This window comes from Martes martes (genome assembly GCF_963455335.1).
Source record: "Martes martes genome assembly, chromosome: 5".
Taxonomy (NCBI): Eukaryota; Metazoa; Chordata; class Mammalia; order Carnivora; family Mustelidae; genus Martes; species Martes martes.
The window spans coordinates 20,118,575-20,143,299 of record NC_137892.1 but is presented as its reverse complement, the minus strand read 5'-3'; the positions used below and the strand labels follow the sequence as shown (position 1 = coordinate 20,143,299).

General features: G+C 40.5%; 1 protein-coding gene across 2 annotated transcripts; it reads right to left on the bottom strand.

Moving 5' to 3' along the window:
- Positions 1 to 799: 799 nt before the first annotated feature.
- Positions 800 to 24,095, bottom strand: CLK4 (CDC like kinase 4). Of its 2 annotated transcripts, XM_080804509.1 has the most exons (14): positions 23,907 to 24,021; positions 19,895 to 20,055; positions 19,036 to 19,102; positions 14,884 to 15,106; positions 13,668 to 13,758; positions 13,205 to 13,271; positions 9,998 to 10,114; positions 9,741 to 9,907; positions 9,449 to 9,543; positions 9,062 to 9,191; positions 5,620 to 5,702; positions 2,285 to 2,364; positions 1,562 to 1,652; positions 800 to 1,472 (listed from the first exon to the last, which is right to left on the bottom strand). In XM_080804509.1, exons 2-14 carry the CDS (start codon positions 19,995 to 19,997, stop codon positions 1,332 to 1,334), a joined length of 1,455 nt encoding a protein of 484 aa, XP_080660635.1. In that variant the 5' UTR covers positions 19,998 to 20,055; positions 23,907 to 24,021; the 3' UTR covers positions 800 to 1,331. The 2 variants fall into 2 exon arrangements, with proteins under 2 accessions (XP_080660635.1, XP_080660634.1); XM_080804508.1 differs by lacking the exon at positions 19,036 to 19,102 and having other exon boundaries at positions 23,907 to 24,095.
- Positions 24,096 to 24,725: the final 630 nt, after the last annotated feature.

The following is a 24,725-nucleotide window of genomic DNA, read 5'->3' as shown; positions in this document are numbered from 1 at the left end:
CCCTCTCCCTCTGCCTGCTACTCTGCCAGCTTGTGCTCTCTGTCTGATTAAAAAAAAAAAAGAAAAAGAAGAACAGGAGCCTTGTTATATTGGCAAATGCCTCCCGTGAATAACGGAGGGGAACCCAGCCTGGTTTCACTGTTTGTCATACAAGAAAATCCCATGTGTTCTATGTTTAAAACGTAAGCCAAGCAACTCAAATCTTTGTATAATGCACTTACAAAAATGGCAGTATTTTTGACAAAAAAAAAAAAAAACCTGTATCTGAATAATCAGTTATGGTTTTTATACCAAAAAGTATTTCTACCCAGCAGTTCTTCTTACTAAATTAAGTAACACTTACCATATAGTTTCTACTGTGAAGACAGGTAACTAAGAAAAAACTCCTATAGGCAGACAAAAAGTTTCTCGGGTTAGCCAATTATGGTCTGGAATATTCAGCAGAGGTTTCTTCCCAGGTGTTTTCCAAGCAAATCGTTCTTCTGCTCCACTAGAGATGTAACAGAAATCTAAACTGCTTCATGACCTTAATCCTCATAGGCTGAGGCTCAAGTATTTACTTACTACTTCATGTGATGTGGAAACTGATGTTCCATGATTTCAAAAACTCCTCCATGTGGAATTAAAAATTAAATCCTCAGGCATCAGAATTCCTATTTGTTTGTGACCTGCCAGTTAGACTTGAATGTTAAATGAAGAGTGTATGTGGTTTTATCAAACAACCTGTCACGATGGACAAACTGGAGGCCTTTCCACGAGCGCTACTTATCATCACTGACATCACCCACTGAAGACAGAACACAATTCTTAAAATTTAATGAAATTCCAAGAGTAAACATTTTCCTATGGGTTTTGGTTTCCAATACCTGCCTATTGGGAGTTAATACTTATTACTTGTTCAACAATTACAGAAAAAACTTAAAAGTTATGAAAAGTTTTGAATTTGAGGTATATAAAGAATATTCATTAAGAATAAAGTAGTCAAGATTGCCTTTTACTCAAAAAAATCACTTCAAAGAGTTGACCTCCATGTACAAAAGACAAGATCAATCACATTTATCACTGGACACAAAGAATATTCCAAAGATTTTTAAAAATGGTAATTAATTTCAAAAAGGAAAATTAATTTTAACTTTTATAGTTCATTCATTATCAAGACCATACTTGCTTAACAAGGTAATTATACTATTGATACAAAACATACAGTATTTACACTTAACTGTACAAAATAATTTAATGTTTACAAAAATATTAGAATGTTTAGAGTTGACTGACACAGTCTTAAGTAATCTCTTCTAGAGAAGTATATAGTAAGACCACTGATTTCCATTTCATTTCTTGTTTAATAAGTCAAAGAAAGGATGCTGCAAGGCTTCGTCCAAGGTGATTCTTTTCACTGGGTCGTATTCTAACATTCTTCGTACTAGGTCAAATAGTTTCTCATGTTCTTCATCATGACAAAGCATAAATTCCTGGGGGAAAAAATGTCTGTTTAAGAAAGAGATTTAAAAATAATTTTTAAAAACATTTTTTTAAACCACCTTGTATCTTTTCTTTTTACCTTTAATGGTTTGCAGCGTCTCCTAACATATCGGCCAGCGGAACTGTGTTCATCCCAGTCTAGCTGGTTATGGTGGAAATACTTGCGTTTTCTATGAGAAAAAGTTGGGTCAGTAAAAACAACAGAAGAGCAGCCACATGTTTACCCTGCCCCCACTGGAACAGATGGGAGCATGGACGGCTCTGCAGACACACATACAGACGCATACAATTTTTTCAAATCTCAGCAGTTACAGATCAGATACTTCACGGTGCATCCTCCTCATTCTCACGCCCTCGGGGGTTTCAGCGACCCACCTAAGTGGCTCATGAGTACCATACACAGACCAGCGTTGGCCTCCGGATCCAGTCCTCTGAATTCAGATTTCACTAGATCTGGGAAGCGGTGGCGAAGTTCTGTTTGCAAACCACTCTAGCATCTTGTCCAAAGGCAGACATCTAGCTAGCAGTAGTCCGGAATACAAACAGATCAAGAGGACTCCAAGATCAAGCTCTTTTTACTACTCTCTGTATTATGTTTTATCAAGTTAGGAAAACATTTATGCAAAGGTTAACCTGAACGTAAAAAACACCACCTTTGTTTACTAGATCACGAGGTAAATACTGCATTACTTTTTAAAAATTTGACTGTCTGGGGGAAAAGAATCCAAATCTGAAGTCCTTGGGATAAGCACTGACACCAAAGTTGGGTTCTCTGTAGTTGAATACAGGGCACTACACGTACCTTGTTTTCTGAATCATGTGTGTTGGTATGGGTCCTAGTATTCGTTCCATCATTGCGAGGTGCTCTTTACTATCATGAGTCTAAAACATGTAAGAAAAACGAATTTAGCACTTTCTCTTATGCTACACGCACAATAAAGGAAAATACAAGAAAACAGCATTGACACAAACGGCTAGATTAGACAGCTGCACGGCTGATATTACACTCTACTTCAAAGATGGAACAATACTGAATGAGCCATATTCTCTGTGCAAACCAGTAAAACCGAAGTCTTTCTGATACCCAACAGTAAGGTTCTGTATAGCAGAAGACATGGAATATAATGTGAAACTGAACGTTTTCCTTACTTATTTTCAATTCATGCACTGTTTGCTGAAAAACGACTAGGACAGAGTACCAGAAAACTGGTCTCCTCACTTACTCAGCTGCTGGCCCCAAACTGGCCTCCACTCACCAGTGAAAAGCAACATGTTAACATCTACTCTCTTCAGGCAATAAAAATCCAGGGCCAGTAATTCTCACAACAATCCTGAGCTCCGTATATGGGAATGTGCGTGTCCAAGAAGCTGAGATACTAGCTCGTAAATGAGGAAAGGTGAATTATGGGCCTAAGTCAAAACTCATATTATTAAGTCACACAGGAGCAGAGCTCTGGCTGGAGAGACCCCGCACACTTACAGCTGAGATGGTGAGCTCTCCGATCAGAGGCCAGCAAACTTTTGTGAAGGTGCAAACGTAACTATTTTAGGCCTACCTGGCCACAAATGGTCTCTGTCACATCCTTTTTTTTAAAGCAGGCATCAGGCGGGTATCATTTGCCAACTCTCAGTCTGAAGAGCGGAGGCTGTGGGTAATGCTTTTTAAAATCTATCAACTACTGTTCCTAGCACCCCACCTCCACCACGTGGAGTCCCAAATCCATGACAGGAGCAGGTAATACTAGCTCCACACTTTTATCTTTATGTTTCTAGAACACCACAAGCACGGGGGAAAAAAAACTGGGGGGGGGGGGGGAGAAAAAAAGAATACCACAAGAGACTCTAAAAGGTCATCTGGCATCTTGCTGTTTCTGTAGCTGGCTGGACAACTTAGATCTTAATCACCAGCCTGCAGTGAACTGTTCCTTTTTCAGAATCATAGACACCAGTCCGTATTTTCTGATACCTTGTCTTTAACTGTTGTGGCTTGCTGAATCAAAGCAGCTCATTTGATACAAGTTCAGGGTCATTTCCTTCTACAATTAACTCATCTTTCTGGGCTTGAGAGATACTGAACCCTCAACACCTAGCCTCATCCAAACCCTTCTGGTGTATTTTCACCCAAGAAATGTCATATTCAACAAGAAAACCATGCTCCTGAACAACACTGATGGGGAAATGAGCACACACAGACCTCATCTTCCATTAGCCCAGTGTAACACCCTTGCTCATGTTCTACAAAGAACTACAGACAAGAAAGAACTGGCTACAGTTAAGGGCATTTCCCCACCATTTGTCAACCTGGCGCCGTCTCCTTCTTTCCAAGGAGACCAAGTTCTACATTGATGTAACTGAAGTCCCTTTGCCGGGTTCCTCTGGGGCTCTTTGCAGTAATAGTGCATCCCTTCAGAGTGATTGCTCAGAACAGTCTTCATTCTTGCAACAGATGTGGCAAAAAGCTAGTTCCACATTTAAAAAAGAATTCCTTAGTTTAAGACTATTTTGGAGTGTGGAACTTAAAACAGAAAACATGTCTCCTCAAGTGTTAATGATCTGCACTTAAGACCTCAGAGTGATTACACTCACAAATCATGGGAAGCAACTTTTATAGGTATCAGAATGAAGGTGGCAAACTGTCTGCTCAACTTTTTCTGATCCTCAGCTTACTGCCACAAACCAGATACACCACCTCCAAGAACTCACTTGTCACCATGGTTCTAGATCTCAAACTTGTCTATAAACTCAGGGTACTTTTAACAGGATTGCTAGGGATTAGCAACAGGAGAAGGCTGGTGACAGGCCCCACAAGCAGAGACACACATTCTACCACAGCCACCACCCAAGTGACTCTGAACTCCTCACACTTCCCCTTCACCCTGCATCACCCCTGACTTCAAGTCATCCTAAACAGGAAGCAGAATGTGCCCAACTGGCACCCCCATCACTCCCAAAACAGATCACAACACTTCGACCACATTACAACCCTACTGAAACTTTGTCAATGCTTACACAACTTAAAGCTTCTAGAAGACGGTTAAATTTCAGATTTAAGAAGAATTATGACAGAAGAAAGCAGGGACTTAAACAAGGTTTCCTGCTTTGTTTTGCCAAGTAAGGATTTTAATTAAAAAAAAAAAAAAAAAAAACCAACTGCCAACAACCATTATCATCATTCCTTAAAAGGGACATTTTAGTACCAAAAACAAACAAAAAACCTGGAGGAATAATCTCCAAATAAATGCCAGAATGACAAACTCACAAAATCATTTTCACTTTGGATTGGTCTACACTCTGGATAACACTAACTTCTAGGAAGTAAGTACCTTTCTATCCAAACAGGTCCATTAGTCATTCGCTGCATCATTTTCCCACTTTCCCACTTATGCAAGATTCTGACAGCACTGTTTACAGTTCCCCAACCAGAGTACGTTCTTTTTTGCCTCCACACATTTATGGGTCCAGCTTCCTCTTCCTGAGCCGACCTCCACATTCTCTGGTTTTCATCTTCCTTCTAGCGCTGGCTTAAACTCCCCATACCTCCTCAGTGACGCCTTTTCAGAGGAATCGAACTGTCCATCTTTCCTGGGTTCCCACTACACTTTCCACATTGTCCCATGAGAGCAGATACACCACACTGTATTGTAAGCTCTCCCATGTCTATCTTTTGCACGACTTCCTTGAGGACAGAGATGTTGTCTTTTCATCTTTATACACCCAAGTGCCTTGAAATGTGCTGAGGGGGTCACAGATGCTTAATACAAACATCTCAAATACAACTTATTCTTCCTGAATCGCTTTATAAAAAGGACTAAGTGACTTGGTCATGGCCGTGCTGACAGTCAACATAACCAGAATGGAATTAAAGCCGACTACAATAACACTAATACAAACTTATGCAGGAACTCAATAAAAAAATGGGAACACAAGACAATATCAACTCCAATCACATGCAAAATGCACTATGACCATTCACCAAGAGTAGTTCCCCCAATTCTGGTTTTAGAGAAGAATGACCATTTTCCATATGTAAATTTTAACCTTAAGAAGAACACTACAGCAACTTGTCAATATGGAGGCCTAAATTTTCATATGCCTTTAACACTGAGAATTATGAAATGCTATTTATTAAATACATACCTGAAAGACTGTGAAACCAAGGTAATATTCAATAAGAATGCAACCTATGCTCCAAACATCACAAGGCTGGGACCAACCTAAAGCTGTAAAAACAAAAACACATACTTATTTTGTTTTTAATTAATCTGAGAGAGAGAGAGAGAGAGAGCGCGTGAGCGCACACACACAAGTAGACGAAGCAGCAGACTCCCTGCTGAGCAGGGAGCCTGACGCAGAGCTGGATCCCAGGACCCCAGGACCACGACCTGAGCTGAAGGCAGACGCTCAACCAACGGAGCACCCAGGTGCCCCCCAAACGCAACACTTTTATATGCAACAATTTTTAATTGCCAATACCCTACAGCCTTCCCTGTATGGGGGCCCTTTTCACCTAGTCCATTTGGGAGAATAGGACATAAACTTAGGGTTTATATTTCCAGTTTTATATAAAATGTTACTCAGTATGTTCTCATAATTCTCCACATACTTACAAGTCAGTGCTTTAATCTGGGGGTGGGGGCATTTTATGTAAAATAAGAAAAGGGCTAGCAACTATTTTCCATGTGTAACTACCGATTTGTACAAATACTCCATCATCTCTGAACCACATGCAATGGGGAGCACGGTTATACCCAGTTCACGGTTGCTCCAGGAAAATTCACATTTTTATAGCAAATATAGGTTGACAATCATCCTCAAAATGTAATTACTAACCATTTATTATTATCAGCTTAAAGGCAGAGTTTATTTCTTGCATTAAAAAAATACAATTTTACATAAATTATATAAAGATTGTAATGGTATTGTAAGCAGCTTTAGTATAAGCAGAATTATACAGCCATTTACAGTTCACAAGGATCTACTTATTCTACTTATGTATGTACTTTTCAGGCTGTCGGTACGTGAGTTCACGTATACCTTCTCCTTCACGATTCTCAATGGCAGTACCATTCAGGAAAGAATAAAATACCTAGTCTTCTTAAGCCTGTACTTAATTGGAAAGGAGAAAAAAAGTAAACCGTACAGATGTTTTCATCTTTTAAAGATCAAGTATTTAACAAAATAATGTATAAATAAAACCTACTGTAAAAGACACCCTAATTACTTTCAGTAATGAAAAACACATTCAAAAACTTGACTATGACTTAGTCATCTTATTTACTTAATTTCTTGATTTAGTCATTTTCGTTAATGCTCACAATGACTACCATCTGAACAAATGGGTAACAAATGGGTTCTACATACAGTGACACATAAAGAAATCTGCAAATGATAGATCTTAGACCAAAAATGAAGGTTTTCTTCTCCAGCCACTCCTATCTTCCAAAGCAGCTTTGTTCCCAGATGACCATAACCTTCTGCCACACACCGTTCTAAACCATCCCATTCTCTGGGAAGTCAGCGCTCGGACTCTTTGGGATTTCCCACCATTCATGTCTACCTACCTCTCTTCAGCTTCATCCATTTACTACCAACGCGCAAGGCAGGTGACCAACTGCCCTCCTCAATGGCAGCCCCTGATTTCATCTTCCTCTTCAATCTAATTCTGCCTCAATCCTCAGGATCAGTAATCCAGAAACACAAAGGGCCCTTCTAGTTGCCCAATCTGCTGACTTCTTTTCCTCAAGGGCAAGAACCCCAATTCCAGATTTATAGCAGCTATTTAGTTATGGCCATACTTGGAACTGTGTTATGGTCATTCTTAAGAATTACTGTATTTTACCCAATCTAGGAGGCCGTTAACAGAAAGACACACAACTATTTAATGTACTAATAACAAAAAAAAATGCCAGTTACTTTGTATTGTGTGTGTGGGGGGTAATCTGCATCTTAAAATTGACAACATAGGAAGCTGTATCCTTTCAAGATCTGAAAATAGCTCTCTGTCCATAGACTCTTCCCAAACTTCTTTTGCCCTCATTAAAGCCTTTAGTCCTCAACCATGAATACACTTTCTAAACTATTGCAACACAATAGGTCCTTGCAGACCATACTAAGCAGAAATCCTATTATCATACATTTCAAAGACAAGTTCAAGACCTGTGCTGTCCAACACGGAAGCCACCAGCTACATGAGGCTATTTACAGCTAACATTTAAACTAACATAAAATTTAAAATACAGTATCTCAGTCACACTACCTACATTCCAAGTACGCAGTAGTCCACATGTGGTGAACAGCTACCATACTGGACACCGCAGATATAGAACATTTCCACAGAAACATGGGAAGTTCTACTGGCCAGCACTGCCTAATATTCTCAATTTCCTTATGCCTTTAGCAATCCTCCACTCTAAGTAAAAATTGTTAGTTTGTTTTCCTACTCTTATTCTGAACTACCAACTCTCGTTGCACACAAAAAGGTGAAAAGTACAAACGGACTCTGCAAAAATGTTCTATTCAACCTCAGTTGGACCTTTTTGCTAACAAGCCTATATTCCATGTAACCATGTCTCAAGAGCACCTGATCTGAACTTCCTCCCATGGTCTCTGAACCCCCAATCTCCTCTCTGACACTTCCCTACTCTATTAACAAGACCTGGTCTCTGACATTTTGATATGTAAGATATGCACTCCCTTATAGAACTCCCTCTTTTTTAAAAACTCGGTACCTTAAAGTAATTTTCTTCTTTAATCTTTCTCAAGTCAAGGATTATCAAACTGCTCCTCTTAGATTGGCCCCTCTTTCTTCTTGAACTCCATCTGCCCTTTACCTACATGTCTGCCAACCAGACCTTTAGCATTTCTACAGCACCATGCTTTTGTAACGTGAAAATTGGTACCCCCATCACTTCACACTGCCGTGACATACTTTGTCACTAGAACTTGCCCTTTTATGATCTTGTGTGGTTAACTTGCTTAAAAAATAATCACTTGGGGGGCACCTGGGTGGCTCAGTGGGTTAAAGCCTCTGCCTTTGGCTCATGTCATGATCTCAAGGTCCTGGCATCGAGCCCCGCATCGGGCCCTCTGCTCGGCGGGAAGCCTGCTTCTCCCTCTCTCTCTGCCTGCCTTTCTGCCTACTTGTGATCTCTGTCAAATAAATAAATAAATCTTTAAAAAAAAAAAAATCACTTGGGGGCACCTGAGTGGCTCAGTTAAGCGTCCAACTCTTGATTTCAGCTCAGGTCTTGCTTGATCTGAGGGATGTGAGTTCAAGCCCTACACTGGGCTCCATGCTGGGCATGGAGCGAGCATGCACACATACATAAATTAAAAAAGTAAAAATTAAAAGCAACAACAAAAACCAACCACCTGGAATGTCTTTACAGATGGTATCACATTTTTCCCATTCAGCAAAAGTATTTGTAGCCATGTCCAGACAATTTTTCTTAGAACAGATAATCTGTTTTCTGTATACTAAGAAAATCACACCCATCCCCCTACCTGTCCCCTAATAAAAGATGTGGAGGAAAAAAAAAATCTCTTAATTATAGTATCAGGAAGGGTGGTGTCCACTGACCCAGAATGACCTCTGGAGCTCTGTAATGCCGTGTAGATACCAAAGTACTATGATGTTCATCATCATATGTTGCACTTCCAAAGTCAACAACTTTGATATCTGTGTTTTTCAATGTGCGTTCATCACGTTTCTAGAAAAATACAGTTGAGTCAACATGAAGATCGATCAGTAAAGACACTGCACTTTACAGCACTTCAAAAGGCATGCACATGAATTATCTTTTTGATTTTCAACATAACTCCATGAGAAAGGTAAAGAAGGATTATCCTTTTTTGGTTAAATATCAGGATATAACCAGCCTCAGAAGTGAAAATAAAATTCCTCATCCAAGATCACCAAAACAAATTAATTTTTAAAACCACCACCAAAATTAAATCTGTAACTTACCATTTTAGAATTATATTTGACTACATAGTCAGACTTCACAAATAAAATATTTTCAGGCTTCAGATCTGTATGAGTTAACTTATTATGATGCAAAACTACAAGAGAACAAAAAGACATTATTAGTTTCACTTACATATTTCATCTGTATTGGGGGACACTGAAGATTAATAGTGGGTATAGGAGTTTCATCTTTACCTGTAATGTGTATTTTTAGTAACAATGTTTTGACATGTTGCTTATACAATGAAAACTGTTAATTTTCTGGTGTTTAAAATTTATCAAGTATACTTACAATTTATAGACTGGCAGATCTGATATGCCATCTGCCTGATGTGGTCAATTTGAAATGGTAGAAAGCTATTTTCTTTAATGAAATCATATGTACTAAGTCCCAGTAGTTCAAACACAATACAAACATGACCATGATGATCAAACCATTCTAGCATCTGGACACATCGGCTAAAACAGATCAAAATAAAAACAAGTCAGTTCACAGAATTCTGGTTATTTTAAGCAATAGGACAGATCACAGTTCAAGTTTATACTTACAAGACACTATTGGGATCAGTACTATTTAAATGCTCCAATACTTGGATTTCTGAACGAGCTGCTTCACGGTATCGACCTACATTTTTTACAATTTTCACCGCTACATGCATGCCATCCCTTAAAAACAAAATTAAGATGAAAATCATTTATGTACAGGAGCAGGATGAAGACATGCGTCCTCTAAGGCATAATCTTACTGAGTATCAATTACTCTGTTATCGTTCCTTTTTTTTTTTTTTTTTTTAATTTATTTGACAGAGAGAAATCACAACTAGGCAGAGAGGCAGGCAGAGAGGAGGAAGCAGGCGGGAGCCTGATGCGGGGCTCGATCCCAGGACCCTGAGATCATGACCTGAGTCGAAGGCAGAGGCTTTAACCCACTGAGCCACCCAGGCGCCCCTCTGTTATCGTTCTTAAAGTCTTTCAAGACATCTTATATCCAATCCCATATAACATCCTTTCAAAACAACCTGACAAAACACACTTTCTATAAAGCAATTAATTCCTTAATACTCTCAAATTTTAACGTTTTCAGAATTCTACATTTACCTAGACTTCATACAAAAGTTAAAAAAAAAAAGATAAAAATAAAACCTCAAATAGAACATGCTACTGCTAAAAGCATATGCTCAGACCCACCCTGTGCTGGAAGGCGCACAGGTGTTAGTGATGAAGATAAGGCTTGTCCCTATGCTCCTCAGTCTAACGGAAAAAACAGACACATGAACAACTTACGAGGTCAGAAGTGCTTCGTATGAGCTACTACACAGCGAAGAGATGGGTGAGCCTAACAATTAGGGGGCTAGAAGAGGCTCAAACTTATTCAGAGAAGAAGCTGACACATGACTGAGCCCTGAAAAACAGCTACCAGTCTGTAAGATTTGGGAGGAAAAGTGAACATGTTTAAACAAAGGAGAGACCATCAGTAAGTCATGAAGCCAGGAAAATGTTTACTATATTCACTGACTCAAGTGAAGAGAAACAGCTAGTGTGGGGCACAAGCTTTAGATCAGGGTATCTGTAATACTTTCTAAAACATATCAAGTCACGCATGCTCTTGAGGAAATGGATTTCTTCAAATTGCTTTCGTCTTCTTTTCTAAATCTGATCTTCCTGAAGATGAACCAGCACTCAAGCCTTTTTTTTAAAAAAAAAAACAACTCTGGTCCTTCCACTTTATACAAGAAAAGAAAACTTCACACCTCCCTTAGTATATTAAGATATGTGCCATAGGGGGCACCTAGGTAGTACAGCCCATTCAGCAGCCAACTCGATTTCGGCTCAGGTCATGATCTCAGGGTCATGAGATCCAGCCTCACGTCTTGCTAGGTGAGCACCGCAGAGTCTGCTTGAGATTCTTGCTTTCCCTCTGTCCCTTCCCTCAGTCTCCATCAAAATAAATAAATTAACCTTAAAAAAAAAAAAAAAAAAAGACATGTGCCCCAGACTGTAAACTGAACAAACCAACCTTGAGTTTTCTAGTGGCTGGAGAGCAAACTTTTTTACTAAGTCTGGTGGTTTCCAATTCACTGTTTTCAAAAAGCCCCAGTGAAGCTGTGCCCTGATAAATCATTAAAAACTTATTTTCATGATAATCTCCCTATGACACTTCGCATTTATCTCAAGACCTCAAAGAGTTGCTATGAAACTTCTATGACAAAACTCCTAGTATCATCTATGTGATACTATGTGATGACCCAAGTTCTCAGTGCTTTTTAGCTCTAGGAATGAAAAATTAATAAAGCTGTTAGCTAACACTACTTCAGTAATTACAATGAACACTTGTATACTTTCAACTTACAGATTACATGTCATCTTTAAAAAAAAGGAAACACCTTTTTTTTTTAAAGCTATTATTTATTTATTTATTTATTTGATAGAAAGAAATCACAAGTAGGCAGAGAGGCAGGCAGAGAGAGAGGGGGAAGCAGACTCCCTGCTGAGCAGGGAGCCTGATGTGGGGCTCAATCCTAGGACCCTGGGATCATGACCTGAGCTGAAGTCAGATTAAGCTTTAACCCACTGAGCCACCTAGGAGTCCCAAAAAAGGAAACATCTTAGGTTAAGCACTTGAAGTATGTTTATGAATACACGTATTCTTTTTTTTTTTTTTTTTAAGATTTTATTCACTTATTTGATAGAGAGAGACACAGTGAGAGAGGGAACACTAGCAGGGGAAGCAGAAGAGGGAGAAGCAGGTTTCACGCTCAGCAGGGAGCCCAATGCAGGGCTCGATCCCTGTGACCTTAGCCAAAGGCAGCCGCTCAACCACTGAGCCACCCAGGCGCCCCCATGTACTCCTTTTTTTTTTTTAAGTCCAAACCAACCCAATACAAGACACATTTCCAATTAACTTTTGTATTTAGGTCAAATAAGTATCAAAATTTGCAAAGATTTCTACTTACTCAACTGAGTATCATTAATTGGAGTATCTCAAATACAATTTGGAATCTCAAGAAATTTTATTTTATTTTTTTAAAGATTCATTTATTTACTTATCTGACAGAGATCTCAAGTAGGCAGAGAGGCAGACAGAGAGAGAGAGAGAGAAAAGGAAGCAGGCTCCCTGATGCGAGGCTCAATCCCAGGACCCTGAGATTATGACCTGAGCCGAAGGCAGAGGCTTTAACCCACTGAGCCACCCAGGCACCCCATTCCAAAACCTTTTCAACAGAAGATGTTCCCTTCCACTCTTTAATGACACTCCAGGGTAGACTGCTTTTCGCTAGGCCATTTCTTCCACTGCGTGATTTTCAGATGGGGAATACATGTTTCCCACTGAGATTAGAAAAGCTTTATTGTCTCTGCTATTCAAAACTAAAGCAAAGCACTCTAAATCTCACATAAGGGTCAAGGCCCAAGTTCTAGGAAACCCCTTCACTTGAAGACCCAACTTTAATTTCAACAAACACCATCCATAGAATTTGTCAGGTTTTTGTTTACAAGATTTTATTTTTAAGTAATCTTTACACCTGCCCTGGGGCTCAAACTCACAACCTGGGGATCAAGAGTCGCACACTCCACCAAATAAGCCAGCTAGGCGCCCCTGAATTTGTCAGCATTCTTGATACAGACACAGTTCAAGAAATTCTGGGTATTTACACCACCCAGGAAAAGCCATGGCTAATACCTAAAATACCATTTCATCTAAATGATGGATCCTTCCCAAGAAATAGCAGAATGTGCAAAAAAGAAAAAACAACTTACATGCCATGATCAATGCACTCTACGACTTTGCCAAAGGCCCCTTCACCCAAAGTGTCCACGATTTCATCTAAAGTAAGGGAGGAGAAAGACGAGTAAGTACCTGATATCAAATTATCTAGTTATTCAAACAATGAATACTTAAGTGTGGAATATTTTCAAATGATCTCTATCAAAGCATAACTAAGGTTCCAGCACTCAAATTATTTTATTTTCAGCTGCTACAAAAACAATTAGATAGAGCTATCTTTCTTGCTCTAATCTCAAATTCCATTGATTATTTTGGAACTTTAGAGTAGAAATATTTTAAATTCTACAGAAAAGAAGAAATACAAAACAACAAACAAACCCACAAAAAACAAAACAAAAAAGCAATGAAGAGTTCTTTAGCCCCCCGCTGACAAACTATTCTTAAAAAGATTATTCTGTCTGCAAAGTTAAAAAAGTGTTGAAAAATATTCTATACATCTTGCTCTTAGAACGTCTCCACTTTGACAGATCAGGTGACCCTCCTCATCATCCTCTATACTCCTGGATCTTTTCCTTCGGTGGCTCTTCTGGAACGGCAAGTGGGCAGCACCAAGATCGTCCAGCCAATCAATATATCAGAGTGAATTCAGGGCAGAATACGCAATTCATTCAGCGGGGAGATATTCAGGCATTCAGATAAGCACCAGGCCACGAACAGTTGGCAGGAGCAATTTCAAATTCAGTCCCCAGAAATTCACAGGGCACAGTTTATGTTACAGAAGAAAAACATGGCAAGGAACAGATTTTCAGATAAGATACTTAAAGTGGCAATAGAAAAAAACAACACAATTGTCTCTTTAAAATACTGATTTAATTGAAGTCTGAAATTTAAAGAATGCAATGTCATGATCTACTAATCTCTTGCTCTACAATAGCATATGCTGTGAACTGAGAGGTCTAGTTTGTCAGGAAAAGGTTTTAAAATGTCAAGATTAGTTGGAATGTTTATTTAGCAATATTTTAAAATATACATAAAGTAAAAGGGGAAATTAAAGCTAGTTAATTTCAGCATTCAATCTAATAATCAAAGCTAGCACTACTGAAGAAAACTTGGGGAAGAAAATAATTTATTCAAAGTTTACTGATTAAACAGGTGAAGATGTCTGAGTGTAAAAAGAGGCATGCTTTTGGCTAATTCATTTCCCATTCAGCACCCATTTCAGAATTTCAATGGAACTAGCTACGGACAATGATGCACTGTACTCTGGGACTTCCCTACCTAGAGAGTAACAACAGTTAAGTATCCGCCAGTGCAATGTTCTAGGTTTGTTTCCAACTCTCAGGAAAAGGGCTTCTTTTAAAGTAAAAAATATAAATAAATAAATAAATAGCTCAAAATGAAAGAAAAGATGGGTGCTTCATCTTTTCATAAGATTTTATTACAAAACTTAAAAATATTTTTAATATTAAAATCAAGAACTCATGATCTGGACTGCAGAAAATGAGTAAATGTGGGAAAATGAAGGCTACCTAATAAATACAGATTAGCTATGAGAATCTGGATGTTTTAAGGACTCAAATAATATAAACACAATTATAATATATCCAAATAATATTATATGTATATATAAACTTTTTCAAACTTACTGGCTTCTTAAGAGCTTTTACACACAAATAAACATCCACCCAAATAAAAACAAAATCAATCATACCGAACGTGACTGATGACTTGAACAGTGTCTATTACGCTTCCTTTTAGGACTGCTTCTCCTGCTTCGAACCGAAGATTTACTGCAGTGGACTCGATAACTGCTTTCAACATCTCTATGATAATGTCTAGGAACATAGCCTTCGCAGTAGTCATTTCTGTATTCATCAACGTATCTCCGGTCCCGATAATCTCTCTCATTCAAGGACCTCGCTTCTAAATAATGACTGTGAACACAGTAAAGGATTTCAAATCATTCTCTTCATTCTGCAGCAGTGTAGTTCAAACAGAACATTCAATAATTCCTGGTTAAACAGCTAACTCAATAAAAGAAAAAAACCTCAAATTGATGGATTAGTTTATACTTATCTCACAAACTTAAGACATAATTTTGCTTTAGCCAACAAGTGGGTTCACATTCTCCATCAGATGCACTGCTATCAAACACCTCATATCAAGGAACAAAGCTTGAGTAAATTATTATGCTCAGGGTTTACTACGTGTCCCTTTACCTTTTGGAGACAGTTAAAACGGAAAACTTCACAAAACTGCTCTTCTGCAATTTATCAGTCTTATGATATATGCATCTGTAACTAAGCTCACTTGCTTTCCTCACAGAGCCACATACAATCAGAGGCAGGCAAAAACAGGATTCCTTTCTCTTTTAATATTAAGTGAATTTTAGTTATCTCTGGCACATACAGAATTCTTTCATGAAAGGTGTACTAGAGCTAGCACGAATCTTACATGTATTCCAGTCCTTTCATTTCACAGATCACTGAATTAAGATCCCTAGAAGGAAAAGGACTTGCCGTGGTTGTAGAGCACATTCTAACCATTACAAAGGCCAATTTTACTACACTTATCACCCATCCCATCTCCTCTCCTCTCTGTATTCCTAGCTTTCTGTTTTTCCTTTTGGAGAAATAGACAACACAGCTTTTGAAGGTTGCCTCATGTGCCAAAGACATTAAAATATATTCCCCACAAATGAGAAAAGGATCTTGTAATTGCTTGCCTAGGATTACAAAACACCCACCCGCACCACCCCTATTTCCCTTTGTGTTTCTCATTTCCTGTCATTCCTGCTTACAAAATACTCAAAAATTCTACATGGGAAACCTTATCATCTAGTGCCATGGTGCTTAACTTCTGAATCTACAGATCCCTTTAAAAATCTGAAGAAAGCTACGGACCCTCTCCCCTAAGAAATGCACAAATGAGTAAACAAAACTCTGCAAGGAATTTCATGGAGGTCACAGACCCCAGGAAGTCAACAGATCCCACTTAAGTAGCCTTGATCTGATGGAAAGAAAAGGACATAGATTCAATTGGCCCAGTTTCCCGTCCCCCTCTCTACCTGGGATGGTGTCCTCTTCAACAGAGTGCGAAGCTTCAAGAGGGATGCACATGGAGCACTGAGGGAGAGAGGGGACACCTGCCCAGTCAGACAAATCAGCTAAAAGAATCCTGACAAGCAATGGAGTGACAGATGTTGACTAGTTGCCCTCACCAACCTCATTCTTTCCCCAGAATATGCTGTTGTTCTTTTTCCCAGGGGGGCTGGTGTAGGCAGAAATAAAAGGAAAGCATCTCTAAACTCCTACTCAACAGGGTTGGCATCAAATCCAGGCTAGGGAAATGCAGAACCCCCTTTTCTCCCTTTTGCCAGTTTTAGTCTTAGGTTCTAACCACTGGAGAAACAACTCAGGATATTACAATAAGAATGTGGGTCTAGGTCAGGGATCTGATCACTTGGCCTCAAACTGTCAGCGAGAAATCTACAATACATCAGGCTAGAAATTACCTCACTATTAAGGGCATCCTTTTTAATTCTGTAAGGCATCCCTTCCATATAAGTCCAAAGCCTATCAGAAAAAACTAATGCTAATAATCTTTAGCTGAAATAGTACATAAAACTAAAGCTGCAGATAATCCATAAACAAACTACAGATTGACAAACATGAGGTGAAATAAAGCCATGAGGATAAACTAGAAAGATGAGGGACCTCTTCAATCCGTAACAACCACGCTTTAGAGATCATGTAAACAAAGTCTACAGAATTATAAAGGCTATGTATGGACAGAGTGGACAAGATGAACAGACTGATTTAAATTCTAAAAATATTCACTGAACGTCCAGTGAATATTTCACTGTGGTCCTTCAAAATAGCCAAGACTAATGAGGCTACGGGCATTCGTTTTTATTTCCACACAGGTCCTGTGGAAGATAAAAAAATATATATAAGGCAAAATCCTTGCCAACAAATGAACAATTTGAGATTACTAACATAAAAACAAAACTCGACAATGCAGGAAATGCTGAAAGGCTGCATGAGTGCTTAGGATCATGGGGGTGGGGTGGGGAATGGGACTTAAAACGCTTAAAATAGTGAGAGAAGACTTCATAAAAAAAAGCAGAGTTGCATCTTAAAGGGAAGTCAAGATCTGGACAAAGGAGAAAGTAGAAGAAATGCCAGGGGAGAAGAATGGCATTAGTACCATCTCACATTAACAGATCACAACAGTGTTCTAGGAGATGGGTTGTCTATGTATTGCCCAGAAAACAGTATGTAGACAATTACAGCAAGACAATATTCCACATAGGGGAACAAACAGAGGCAAATAAATAAGCAGGGAACAGATCATGCGAATCTTGCATGCCAGGCTAAAGAGTTTAAAATGGCCTTTTCAAAGGGTGGTCTTTCTTCAATATTATCTAAATATGGAATTATTAAAAATGAAGATCTCTGGGCCCCAGGTCAGAATGACTAAATCTACATCTGGTAATATGCATTTAAAACATACCTCTGAGGCGATTCTGTTCATTCTCAAATTTGAGAATCACTGGTTTAAGACTTGACACTCTAGGTTACATAAGAAGACACTTAAGAACTTTTACCACAATATACAAAGGCATTGTTTACAGCCACATGAGTCTTAGTGATATAGTACAGAACTAATTAAGCCTGTACCAACGGAGACCAATTCAGAGGCTACCGCCAAAAGACAAATCAGAAAGAAAAGACACTCTGCAATATGTATGAAAAAAAAAAAAAGGTTAAAAAAAAAAAAAAAGATACACAGTAAAAGCTCTTCTAATCAGTGCAATACTCTGAAAGAGAAAAAAAATGTATTGGACAAACTCACTAAAACCTTAAAAATTCAAATTAAAACCACTATTCTTGGCCTTTCAAAATGCCAAGACTGGTAGGAGCATGAAAACATGTTGTAGAATCTGGTACAAACTTTCTAGGAAAAATAAAACATGAATATGTAGCAAGAGCTTTATAAGAGTTCACACCCTTTAACTTAAAAATGTCCCTTCTTAGAACCTATTTGCAGGAAATAATCAGAGGCAAGGACTTGTAAAGAATGAATTTTTTTTTAAGAACAAATAGTTAGAAATAATGGGGGCCTAGCAACCTGCCAAGGTTACCTTCTTTATAGTTTACTGCAGTTAGAGAATTGTAGTAACTGCAATTATTTTATAAAAAATATCACTGTAAAGTTTCTTAATCTTCAAAAAAAGACTATTAGAATATTCCAGATTATTGGGGCGCCTGGGTGGCTCAGTGGGTTAATAAGCCTCTGCCTTCAGCTCAGGTCATGATCTCGGGGTCCTGGGATGGAGCCCCGCATCAGGCTCTCTGCTCAACAGGGAACCTGCTTCCCTCCCCTTTGTCTGCCTCTCTGCCTACTTGTGATCTCTCTGTCAAATAAATAAATAAAAAGAATATTCCAGATTACGGAGCGCAATTACCAAGAGACACCTCTAGTGCCGATGTCAAAGCAGCAGCTTGGCTTACTGGTTAATTGGACTGATGTAGTTATCATGTTTACGTAGTTAACTGTGAACATGAAAACTGTTCATCACTCAAATCTTCCTTCCTACATATACAATAACAAACTTATCAATTATTAGTACTATGATGTTAAGCTTCACAGGGCATTTTGTATTTGTTAATAAAAGGGTACAGACGTTTTTCTGCAGTGCACTAATTAGCTCAGGTCATTGTCATCCTGGTGAAAACCCTCCCTCTTCCCCATATGACAGTATGTGATGAAGAAAGATTAGTCTACAGTGACTACCAACAAGCTCACTGTTCCACAGAACAAGTCTGTTTTAGCATGGAGAAGGAAAAAAATTACATACTGTTTTTTAAAGTAACCCCAGCTGGCTAATTTAGAAAGCAATCTGGCAAACAGTCTCAATGGAACATCTGTACAAAACAAGGAGAAAACATAGAACCAACAAAACAAATGAGAAAGGGAAGTTAATGGAAGACAGACTGAAAGAAATGCTACTCACCTAGCCTTTCTTTAATCCTTTAGGAACTTTAAAATTTCTTTAATTCTATATAAATGTATCACCTCCAAATTTTACACAGTAAGCATATACTTAAACAGGACACATGCTATTGAAAAATTTTACTGAGGCCCTTTCTTAAATTACTGGTCCTTACAATAACCAAGCTTCTAAAAATCCTACACACCTCCACCTGCCTTATCTACAAATATGACCTATAGAATACAGTTTAAGTGACTAAACCCCCACGCACTTTACCATTCCCAAGCAGCACATGCTGGTTTTCTCATCTGGATTAACTCTCTCTACCCCCTCATCATCTCTCATTTGTGCAACCCTAAATGAGCACCCTAAAATACATATCTCCTCCTACATACCAGTTAAAGGCACTCACTGGACATCCTATCATCACTATGACTAAATTGTTCATGGCTCACCGCCCTGACTACACTGCTGGCACCTGGGACTCAACTGTTTCCCACCAGTCCCAGACAGACATCAATAAATAAGAGTATGAATTGTTTTATTCATAGCTGTAGCCTCAGCACCTGTTCAGTGTCTAGCCTATAACAGGAACTCAATAAACATTTTCTGAGTATTTGTTGACTCAATGAATTATAAATCTGACAAAATAAAGCTACATAAGCTAATGAGAAATCATTAAAACTACTAGTGTTAAAATCCTACTAATTCAAAAGTAATTTACCAATCAGATTCTTTAAACTGGTGATGTGGTTTACAATGCCTGTTTTCTTGCGTACTACTGTGGGACCTCCTCTTCCGTTTGTGACTTCCACTGTAGCTTTCATGTCCCCAGCTTTCTCTGCTATCCCAATCAGGGCAGTGAGTTCTTTTGGAATGCCGCATCTGTTAATGGAAAGGAAAAGTGGTATAGATGATATGTTCAGTAAATAAAATATTAGACAGTATTTAAATATAAACACTCAGCACATGAGCTCATACTGGTTCTAAAATATTTGTGGGTGATATTTCCCAAGGCATGGGGCACCATTTCCATTGTATGTCAGATGACTGTAAATGGCATACAAATCTAGTACCACATGATGCAGGACACTGTGAGACCTTAATAATACATTTTCTTGGGGTGCCTGGGTGGCTCAGTTGGTTAAGCGACTGCCTTCGGCTCGGGTCATGATCCCGGAGTCCAGGGATCAAGTCCCACATCAGGCTCCCGGCTCCATGGGGAGTCTGCTTCTCCCTCTGACCTTCCCTCCCATGCTCTCTCACTCTGTCTCTCTTTCTTCTCTCTCTCAAATAAATAAAATCTTTAAAATAAATAAATAATACATTTTCTTTCAATTTTTCTCAATAAATGCTCAGTTTGGTGTTTATCTCCAACTACCCTTTGCCAACTGCTATTGTAAACATAGTAAAAGAGCCACGATTCAGATTCAGACCATATCTAGCTAGAAATTAATAACTGGAGGTGTTTTAATTCACTTTTATTGTATTTTTAAGGTTTTTTTTAAAGATTTTATTTATTTATTTGACAGAGAGAGAGATCACAAATAGGCAGAGAGGCAGGCAGAGAGAGGGGGGAAGAAGGCTCCCTGTCAAGCAGAGAGCCCGATGCGGGGCTCGATCTCAGGACCCTGAGATCATGACCTGAGCTGAAGGCAGAGTCTTAACCCACTGAGTCACCCAGGTGCCCCTATTTTTAAGTAATCTTCATACCCAACGTTGGGCTTGAACTCACAACTCGGAAATCAGAAGTCGCACGCTCCACTGACTGAGCCAGCCAGGCGCCCCTTACCTTCTTTTTATAGCAAATGATCTCCTGATCAAGTTATTAAGATGAATTCTTTAAAACAAAACGTTAACTTTTATGGACTATTTTATTTTATTTTATTAAAGATTTTATTTATTTCTTTGACAGAGATCACAAGCAGGCATAGAGACAGGCAGAAAGAGAGAGAGAGAGAGAGGAGGAGGAAGCAGGCTCCTCACCAAGCAGAGAGCCCGATGTAGGGATTGATCCCAGGATCCTGGGATCATGACCTGAGCCGATGGCAGAGGCTTTAACTCACTGAGCCACCCAGGTGCCCCTATGGACTATTTTAAAGAGAAATATCCTAAGTGTCATACGGCTTTGGCAAAATTCTGTAATACAGACAACTGAAATCAGAGAAACACTTAGGGATGCTAAATATAGGGGATGATGTTTTAAAGGTACAGAAGTTTCTTTCTTTTTTTTTTTTTTTTTAATGCACTAGAGTTCCTTTTTCTAATTTCAGAATGACTCCAAGCTTTGGGGGAAAAGGTAGGACATGAGTAGAACACAGTATTCAAACACAGATACTGAATAGGAAAACAAAGATCTATTTATAAATGCATTTTCTCTATCCAACAAGTTTATTTTCCAGATCATCTTGCAATTAGTCTTAAAATGAAAACATAACTGTTGTAGATCTGGGATGACTGAAGAAACCAACCAACCTACAAGGATGCATATGGTCAGTGAAATCAGATGAGGATAGTGAGCAGTCCCTGATTTCCTGCCTCCATCTACAACCTCAAATGCGTGTGTTCCTTCCAGGCTCAGGATCTGTGTTTTAACAGTGTAATCACTATCTGCTGCTCCCCATCTTAATTCTTTTACAAAGCAGTTAAGTTTTTAACAGTGATACCCAAACTGCTCAAAGGGGGAGCTCTGCAACTCAAAAGCTGAAAAAAAAAGGTAAAATGGAGCAAATTCAGCTTAGTTTACTGCCTTTAGCTTGCCCAAATGACTCAGTAACAAGCAAACACATTCAAGTAAAAATTTAAATGATTTCAAATGCATTTAAAACAGACTTGAAATGAGGCAGCTGCAATTCTCTTGGGAGGTATTCCCTAAGAAAATATTTGTATCATACCTTTTGCTTTAAAAAAAGAGAAGGCATTGGTCAGGTAAATAAAAAATTCTAAAACGTGTTAGGATTCTCACTGGGTATGATTAAGTGAGCATTCCAGTTGACAGAGTCACCCTCAAAATGAGAAACTGAAGTGAATGACACTACAAATGCACTTGAAGCAAAGGCCAACAGAAAAGCCATCTAAAATAATGTGTATTTCTAGTGGAATTCTTCCAAATCTTCCCTTCATCACCCCAACTGTCATTTAACCACATTAGTAACTCTTCAGAATAGCTTGGTTAGGCATTCTTAAATCACAGCCAGCAAAATTACATGCGATGACCGAGGATTATTACCATGACTATCCATTACGATTGTTGTTTTTGAAAACATCTCTGCTTTAGCTTTGTGGGGTGTTTCCCCCGCTTCTGTCAGTCTGTCAAAACCACCTCACCTCTAACAATGCAGAATTCTCAAATCACCAAAATTATCAATACCCAAACATTAAAATAAGAACCAGCACCCCGGGAGGGCCAGAGATTTTTTTTTTTTTTCCCATTTCTCTAGTCAAGTTCACTACTTTAAATTTAATCCAGCTGTCATGAAGTTTTCCCCTAACTGATGTTCAGAAATACTGTCTGAGGAGGCAAAGAGAAGAATCCCAGATCTACATGTTACAGATAAAGTTCCTTGACATCCACACAAAACGGGGGGAAAAAACCCACCATTGATAATTATTACACTACCTTCAATTAGCAAAGAATCTTAGACGTGAGAATCACCACCCTTCACTGAACGGATCCACTTAGCAATGGATTCTCTCACTGCTCTTTCATACCCCACGATTTTATGCTGTGTACATGGCTTTATTTTTTTTATTTTATTTTATTTGACAGAGATCACAAGTAGGCAGAGAGGCAGGCAGAGAGAGAGGGGGAAGCAGGCTCCCTGCCGAGCAGAGAGCCCGATGCGGGACCTGATCCCTGGACCCTGGGATCATGACCCGAGCCGAAAGCAGAGGCTTTAACCTTTTAAGCCCCCATGTACAGGGAGGGCTTAAAAAAAAATGGAAATGGGGGAAAGTTCCGATCAGATGGCTCCGGAAGGACTGCACTTAACGGCTAACGAGACGCCGGGAGGAGTGTGTGCCCGGAGCACAGTCACACCAGGACGGCTATAAAGCAAGACCAGGCTGGGGGGTGGGGGTGGGGGCGCTTAGGTAATCAAGGACAACCTGAGCCCCAAGTTTCGGAAATGCAGATCGGCGCAGCAACGCTATGCTCCGTTTCGGCGGGGGTGGTGGGGGGAGATAACAGCGCTGCACGAGGCACGAACCCCTCCACAGCTCAGCTCCACCACCTGGACTCGCAGACTTGCAGTTCCCCGGACGCGCAGTCGGTCCCCACCCCGCCCCAGGCACCTGGCCAGGGCCTCTGGCGCACTCGCAGCTGGGGCTAGAGGCTCTGACTCTGGAAAACCCCCGGAACGCTACCAACGGGCAGAGACCGGGCACTCTGAGGAGAACTCGATCTCCCACTGCACAAGCCCTCAAGGGCGGCTCTCAAAGGGTCTTCCCGGCAGGTCCTGGCTCTCGCCGGCGGCACGAGCCAGGGCTCCTGGAGCCGCGGTGCGAGCGGCCGGGGCCACCAGAGACGACTCAGCGAACAGAACCGCCGCCCCGCCGCCCCAAGACTTGAAACCTACCGGGGCACCTGAGCAGCTCTAGGTTTCAAAGGCCACCAGCGGGGCTGTGCTCCGAAGAAACCCCGATCGCCAAGGCCCCGAACTGGGTCGTTTCTCCGACACCTGGCTTCGAGACTTAAAAGAACGGAAACGGCCCACCCAACCCACCCAAGACCTCACCTCCAGAAAAGCAAAAGGCCCTCTGGCCGAGAAACGTCTCCAAACCGCCGTCGTCTCTCTCCAGCCGCTGCGACAAACACCCCACAAAATGGCGGCAGCGCCGTCTCCTCACAAACCCCCGGCGGCCTCTAGCGCCACCTACGCCGCGCGAACGCGCCTGCGTGACAGAGGCTCGCGCGCTCCCGCCGCTTCGCGTAAGGGGCGGGGCTTCTGTGACGTGCTGGGCCGGCTCGCCCTCCACACTGCGGCTGCGCGGCCCGGGCCGACCCCGCCCGGAGGCCTGGGAGGAGGGGTGGTGGAGGGGACCTTTGAGGTTGTTTTCACTGCGGTGGCGTCTAGGTGGGTCTCTGCCCTAACGTGGTGGGATGAGTCTGCTCCTTGAGGTAGGGCCGAGTGCGGCACCCCTCGGCAGAGCCAGCGGTGGCTGCGTGTCCTGCTGTCCTGCTCAAGTGGACCGCACTATGGCCTTTGGGCTGCCGTCCCTCGGTCTCCCTCAGTCCCAACAAGCCAACAGCCAAGCCCCCAAACCTGCCCTGTGCCAGGCCCGGAGCTGGTGCTGGGGGCAGTTCAGTGAACAGGATAGGAGAAGTCCGGCCCGCCTGGGAGCTTCTGGTCTAAAATGGAGTGAGATAAATAAAGAGGATGACTCAGAAAACAAGCTCAGGTTGCTTCTCCTTTGGAGGCCCGTGCTCCTCATCAGAAGGACACAACAAAAAATGAGGAAGTTTCCGCTGAGGCTCCTTACAGGGTTCTTCCCGTTGTGGTCCCTGGTTCCCCCGGCCGATGGTAGCTGGACAATTTCCCTAACAAAGCTCCCAT

Bases quoted from the DNA above. Each gene is read 5' to 3' on its own strand.
- CLK4 (XM_080804509.1), bottom strand. From the start codon at position 19,997: ATGAAAGCTACAGTGGAAGTCACAAACGGAAGAGGAGGTCCCACAGTA. The intron at 19,103-19,894 runs GTAAATTACTTT...TGTTTTGTACAG, and splicing joins CAGTTTAAAGAATCTGATTG to ATGTTCCATTGAGACTGTTT. The intron at 1,653-2,284 runs GTACGTGTAGTG...TTTTTCTCATAG, and splicing joins CACATGATTCAGAAAACAAG to AAAACGCAAGTATTTCCACC.